The following is a 6,830-nucleotide window of genomic DNA, read 5'->3' as shown; positions in this document are numbered from 1 at the left end:
CCCAGGATGTAAAGCATGGATTGAAAAATACAAGAAAAAAGAAGTATTGTTTTTGATGCTTTAATTTCCAATGCTAGAAAAATTATATACAAGAAAAGCAGTAATATCCAGTATGCAAAACAGATTATTTGAGATGTAGTTTTTTAGGTGAATTATCTCACGTTGGTGGTACAGACACGAAGAGAGTATTTGAGGACATCTGAATTCTGTGGGACGTGGACTTCTTCTATGCTCGTACGTAGATCCTCGTGCACACCACATCATCTGCTCCAAAGATCTGAAATGAGGTTGAGTCAGAGAAATAAAATATCTGATTACCTTTTCATCAGCTGTAGTGTCTTGACGTCAGGCTGCACTCATGTTTGATGTTCTTTTTCTAACTTTGAGAACACAGACGGTGAGGTTTAGACCAGTCCGAGCTTCATTGCTCTAAACACTCAGCTCTTCTCCAGTACACTCTTTAATCGACTTCCCGATAACTTGGGCCGCTACGCTTTTATGGAGTCAGCAAAATGCTAAGGTAATACACAAATACACCACATATTTATATAGGATCACAAGTGACGATTGAGAGAAACTTTAAATTGTAGGAAATTGCGGCGTGTTATGCCTTTAAAGCTACGGTAGGGCTGGAACAATGTATGGATTGTTTTTATTCTAATGATCCTATGTTAAAACACTCATTTTCAGCTGCTCTGTTACACTTCTGGCGCTGGCTAACATAATTTGACATAGCACAGCTGCCTGCTAATGAAACAGACGTGACAAAAACTGACATGGAAATGGGGAAGAAACATTGGATGCCCCGGGTTATGGGTGGGTGTGTCTGAGTGCAGAGATTTATGGGAGTCCTAGGGGTGTAGCATTATGGCCGTAGCAGCACACACCATCATTACCTCGGGACCGTGCGGTGTGGCGGGATGGGGAAGCAGGCCTGCACTGTGAAAAATGAAGCTGAGACAACTCCATCTGGCACACGGCGCGACGCCAAGGGAGACATTAACTGGAGGTAACACCACGGTCCATTGGCCTTTCTCAACAACTTGATCAATGAGACCAATTAAATCCCACAGGAGGACACATCAGAGCCACTCAATTTCATGTTGGTCCATTCTCATTATAAAGTAGCCAATGCAAGACCGCATTAATCTTCAAAAAATCAATATTTATTGGCTTGAAATGTAAAGGAAGTATATTAGGTTCCTCCCAAGGAAAAGATTCTCAAGCATTTATCCTCTTTCCCTTTTTATTGTAGACTTTCCAAATAGTCATTATAGTCCACCCATCTTAGATTACAGTGAGTGCACTAAGCCACCACATGTTGTCTTCATTAAACTCCACATCCATCCATCTCTCCATGAGAGCCTAATTTCCTCAGCTGCTGGCCAGTGCTTTTGTTCAACTTTATGTGCTTTTATTTCCTGTTTATACTGTAAGACTGATCACATTTCTCTGTGAGCAGGGTGGAGTATGAACCCGTTAGCCGAAGATGAGTTTTAGTTCCCTGTAGATGAACGAGTTGGGTGTTCGCACTGAACGGGTATTACCACAAACAAGCAGTAGGTAACAGAGGAGGGTTTACACCTTTTCCCAAGTTATCAAAGCTTCAAGTGGTGCTATAATCCTCAGATGTTCTACAATATGAGCTGAGGTGAACTGTTTGTGCAAGTTTAGGACCTCCTGAGAACTGCATGGACACACCGATGTGATAAAAGCTGTAGAATGAAGAAATTGGCTCCCATCGCCGGCAGACTCCTAAAAGCCTTCCTGTTAGATGCATTTGATCTGTGCAGTATCCGACCTGAGCTGTGTCACAGTCAAGTACTATTTAGTAATTCTATAATTTGATTATGCTGTGTGTTCACACTGAAAGAAATGACAGAGTGTAATTACATAAGCTCACAACAGACTAAACTCCCTAAATATCTATGAAAAACACCCAACCTGCAACACATCCATGAAGAAGCTGCTCCTAACTGGAGGCTTCATTCACACTCTGATGGTTTTGAGAATTCTGCTCTGAACTAAATCTAATCTAATAGATCTAATAATAAATCTAATCTAAAATGATGCATTGTTGATATTGGAATATTTATAGTATTGTTTATATCAGAGGTTACACCATCTGAGACATGCACATTTGCTACCTTCTTCACCTCAGCTTCTTTTCCCTCATTCATAACTTAAAGTCTAAACAATACATTAATGGAGGTGTACTATGATAGAGTTGTGTTTAAATTACAGAACATCAGGAAATGTGTCTGACCTCTCCCTCCTCACTGGTGTCACATTAAAACTTCTGATCTTTGAAAATTCACATTTTCTTTCCAATGATTCAGCCCCGCATGCCTATTAGATTACAGCTCAGCAACACCATGGGCAGACACACACTCACACACACACACACACACACACCCTTATCTTGAATAAAAACATATTTGAACCTGTTCAAAGCTTTGTTCCCAGTTTGAAGAGCTGCATTCGGTCCAAATTACAGCCTCAAAAGTCTTCTTGATTGCCTCTCTGCTGAGGTGAGTCACAGTAAAGAGGAGATCTCCATCACAGCCAAACTGGACTCAGCTTTGTTGTCCATCTGGCCAATAAATCCAAGCAGACCCAGATGTTTACAGAAAAAAAACTGCTTTGTCTTTGTGATCTTGAATTGCCGGGAACTGGAGGCACGAGTGTTTCTGATGGATGCAAGGTCATCAAGTGCTGTCTAACAGCAAACGTATGGCAGTGAAATGCTGAAATTCATTCCTTTGAACACTAAACTAAGTCTCCTTGTGGAGCCCCTGAATAGGTGCTGCTGCAAACTGAAACAGCTCACTTGCTTTCAGCCTTTGGAGCCTTTGGGGTGTGTTTTGTTTTTATTAATGTGGCTCATGCAGCCAATAGAAAAATCAGATTGACATAAAATGTCTTAAAATTAAAACAAAACATTTTCTGAGTCTGACTTCTGGTCTGTATTTCAGACTTTCATTAAAACTTTTATTTCATGAATGTCTTTCTTTTGTTGTTTTAGGTTAAAGAAAATAATGAAAGAAAAAAAACCCCAGTGCTTCATGATAATGTGTTGTCTCACAGTGATGGACACGCTCGTCCACACCCTCATTTGGCACAAGAAAGAAACATGAGAAATGGTTCAGAATATTTCCTGGGAACTGCTTTGTGATTTGTATAAATATTGACCAGATCATTTAATATTTTCACATCTGGTGTCACCACCCACTTATGGTCTCTCTTGACCATCTGTCTTAGTTCTGGTTTGTGCCTCTGCTGCACTTCTGCTGGCCTGGCCATCACCATTAAGAAGGAAGCTTAATTGGCTTTCTTGCTGAGATTTATACCAAAGGGCTGATATTCTTGTGGCTGTAGGATGAATATGAAGTATGACTCGAACAAGAATATAATCTGTTGTTTGCCAAGATGTAATCAAATGGTTAATTTTTAACAGGTCTCCAAACTCTAAGCTGATGTCCTGTTTGAGCTGATCATGGCTCATAAAGAGTTTACTCTCATAAAAGACATTAAATTACATTGCCACATTGCCACATTTTACCAGGTGCTGGTAGGTGGACTGAGCCAGGCTAGCTGTTTCCCCCAGTTGACACTCTTTAGCTGAGCGAAGCTAACCAGCTGCTGGACGGTAGCTTCATATTTACCATACAGATAAGTGGTATCAAAGTCCTCCTCAGACTGTTGCCAAGGAAGTGATGAAGAACTTTTCCCCAAGATTTCAAACTATTTCTCAAAGAATAGACTACACCATCCTCCATAAAAACTGTGGTTTTGACACAAATTGAGGACCATCCCTTTTAACTAGTTCCTTGTTTTCTTATTGGCACAAAGAGAAGCAGAAATTGGCCCATGTGGTAAATGACAGCGACCTCCAAATTTGACACCTCATCCCACTTTGCAAAGCATCCAGACATCTGTTCACTGATCTGCTGGGAGATTTTGGGTGGTAAATGGAAGTCATTGTGTAGATATTTTCTTCAGGCTGACAGGATGAGAGCATTTGGGAGCCAGAGTTTTATAAAAGAAAACATTTACTTTTTTTGAAACCAAAACAAAAGGGATGATCAGACGTGGGAGTTTCGCCAAAAATGTGATTATCTACAGTATAAACACACATATCAAGCTTTATACACCTAATTAGAGTCTATAGCTGTATGTAGCACCGTCTCTGTCTCTTTTACCTGTCATCATATTTCTAGTTAAAGCTACTACTCACCAGGATGAGTTCATCCCCTTTGAGTTCTCGGCTCCAGAAGGTCTTTGGGCCGTTCCCACTCAGTAGAGTCTGTTTGCAGTAAATCTTGTTTTCTGTTTCCCAAGTGGCCAAGCTCTGTAGAAAACCAGCACTTTAATGATCTCTCCTGTATTTATCACCTGGCTAAAAAAGATGTCAGCAGTAAAGCAAAGTGATAGATGAGAGATCAGTGGGGAATTCTTTTTGAGTGCAATTTTACCTACTTCATTGCAGCCTTTTTGCCTTAATTTTAGTAAAATATGAGGTTTTAAAGGGACAACCTCAATTTTTCTGCAGTTCATTCCACACAGAGTACTGTGCCGCCTGTGTTGTGTGGCTTTGGCTCTGGCAGAAAGTCTGGGAAAATAACCCTGATGATGTAACCAGAGACCAAAACACAACGCGACGCATTATGGGAAATTAAGGATGTATTCTGGGCCAGGCACAAACTAAGAGCTAAAAGTTGCTTTGATTGATTTTGATCTTTTAATTTTTTTCATCTGTCCCCAAGTTAAAGAAAGTGCAGTACTGGAGTTCCCCTTTTATTGGCAGAAAGTCTTTTTGTCAAAGTCAGGCGTGATAATCCAGTTTATTATTTTGGACAATTTTTCAGAAAATTTTCCTGAATGATGTGTTTGGTTGCTAGTGGGAATCCCCAGCTTATGCTATTCTTCCCATTACTTCTGAGTGTCAGAGAGATGAAGTGATTGAAAAATTCTGATTTCTCTTGTGTACGTAATGTGCTGTCATCACTGTTTAATTAAATTACCTTACACTTTCTCCCATCCACCGTCTCCTCATTGAACTCCTCTCCAATGAGGAAGTTGATCTCCGTGGTGCGGACGGTGGTTGAAGTCTTGATGTAGAAGTGCTCGCCGTTCTGCCTTATCTCCACGTGGGGCTTGGATGCAGCAGCCACCGCTACCTTCCTCAGCATGGGATTCACACCTGAGAACATGTGCAAAGATACCTGTGAGCCTACAGAGCACAGTAAGTATTAAGAAGAGCTTCTAAGGCTAAATGGAAACGGAAAAGGTAGGCCTTCTTTTTCCATATTTGACCACCTGTCATTGAGTTGTGTCACCTTACATTTTTTTTTTCTGTCTGCCTCCGGCTGTTTCAGAGATGAAACTTGGATCATTTACTTGAGGAATGCATAAACCTGAAGCTAAGCCACAGCAGGAGCAAATCACATTTTAGCTGTCATAATGTGGTATAAAGTGGTTGGTTTTCATATTTAAAGGGATCCTCCTGCAGGTTTAGCTCTGATTGCTATCAGCAGAGGTTGAAAATACAGAGAGAGCAGTGACAAGGTGATGAGAGGGAGGAATGCTGGTGCGGTCTGCTTTGTTTAGTTCTCCTGATAGTCTTTCCTCCAAATGAGGGGAAAAACGATTAACACTCTGTCACGCAGTTACAGTGTAGACAGTTAGCCGAGGGAACGCTTTAGTCTGGTTCCCAAGCGACCTCCTTGTACTCCGTCACTCAAACGTAGCAACAATGCATGAGTTAGTCGTCTGGTCTTATAATTAAAACCAGTCTGCGTGCAATTTGGGACAAGAAGTTTCAGTGTCACATTGTTTTGTCTTCTGCAACCACACGTGAAAAGCATATTAAAGCTGCACCAATAACCTCGTCTTTGTGGAGATAAAATCAGGCAGATTAGATTTGTGAGTTGTAGCTGTTTTCATGTGTGTCTGAATTTTATCACGTTTGTCTGTTGCTACCATCAGAGTTGCTTATAGTTCAGTTGTAGTCTCCAATTTGTATTTTGCACCTCAAGTGTGATGCATTTTGCATTTTTGTAGGTTTTCTACATTTGGAAAACAAAAGATTCCCTCAACACCTTCTGTCTCTTCCATGTGTTCCACAATAAACTCTGACTGCTGTCTGATGTCTGTATTCCAGGTGCAGATAAGACCTCTATTTATTTCATGTTCAGTCACTGGATGATTTGAAGATCCCTCTCACTAAAACACATTCAAACCATCATGGAAAATGAGAAAAAAAAGAGTAAATCGTCCTCACCGAGTGCTTTGAGCAGCTCCTCGAAATTCTCGCTGCTTTTCATTTTCCAGGTACCTTCAAAATTGGGCATTTTTCTTGTGGGGTTTTGATTGTGCGTCAGCGTCTTCCTCCTGTCGTCTGTCCCGTCTGCTCCCTTCCTTCAGGCTTTCTCTCTCCCTCTCTCTCTGTCTTTCCGCCCCTGTGCTCCCTCCCTCCCTCCTTCCTTCCCTTCCTCCCTCCCTCCCTCCCTCCCTGTGTGCAGTGATCCCACACAGAAGACCAAACCCCCTCGACATCCACCTCTTCTCCCACATATTAATCACACACACAATGACCAGACTAAATTATGATTCAGGTCTCGATGTCTCATCTCATCTGAAATATCAGTCATCTGAAATTAATGGTGCATTTATACAAACAGTCTTTAAGTATCCGCCTCACAAAGCTCTCATTGACACCCACAGCTGAAAAGAAGTTCGTCTAATTTCCTTTTATCCTTAGAGTTTAGGACCTTGTTTTAAAGGGTCAGCTCACTCAAGAAAAAGAAAAAATAGTCTTTTCTCTCTCA

General features: G+C 41.1%; 1 protein-coding gene across 1 annotated transcript; it reads right to left on the bottom strand.

Annotated features, from left to right (window-relative positions):
• Nucleotides 1-44: 44 nt before the first annotated feature.
• On the bottom strand, nt 45-6,438 carry LOC124061874 (cellular retinoic acid-binding protein 1). Its single transcript, XM_046394184.1, has 4 exons — nt 6,284-6,438; nt 5,025-5,203; nt 4,238-4,351; nt 45-277 (listed from the first exon to the last, which is right to left on the bottom strand). Exons 1-4 carry the CDS (start codon nt 6,351-6,353, stop codon nt 227-229), a joined length of 414 nt encoding a protein of 137 aa, XP_046250140.1. The 5' UTR covers nt 6,354-6,438; the 3' UTR covers nt 45-226.
• Between the last annotated feature and the right edge of the window lie 392 nt (nt 6,439-6,830).

The sequence above is a fragment of the Scatophagus argus genome, chromosome 1 (genome assembly GCF_020382885.2).
Source record: "Scatophagus argus isolate fScaArg1 chromosome 1, fScaArg1.pri, whole genome shotgun sequence".
NCBI classification, from domain to species: domain Eukaryota; kingdom Metazoa; phylum Chordata; class Actinopteri; family Scatophagidae; genus Scatophagus; species Scatophagus argus.
Note: the sequence above shows the minus strand (reverse complement) of the source record. Positions and strands in the feature narration are given on the sequence as shown.

Excerpts from the sequence above, each read along its gene's own strand:
- LOC124061874 (XM_046394184.1), bottom strand. The coding sequence starts at position 6,353 with ATGCCCAATTTTGAAGGTACCTGGAAAATGAAAAGCAGCGAGAATTTC. Across the intron at positions 5,204-6,283 it reads GGAGCTGCTCAAAGCACTCG|GTGTGAATCCCATGCTGAGG; the intron begins GTGAGGACGATT and ends ACATGTTCTCAG. Across the intron at positions 278-4,237 it reads AAGGGGATGAACTCATCCTG|ATCTTTGGAGCAGATGATGT; the intron begins GTGAGTAGTAGC and ends ACCTCATTTCAG.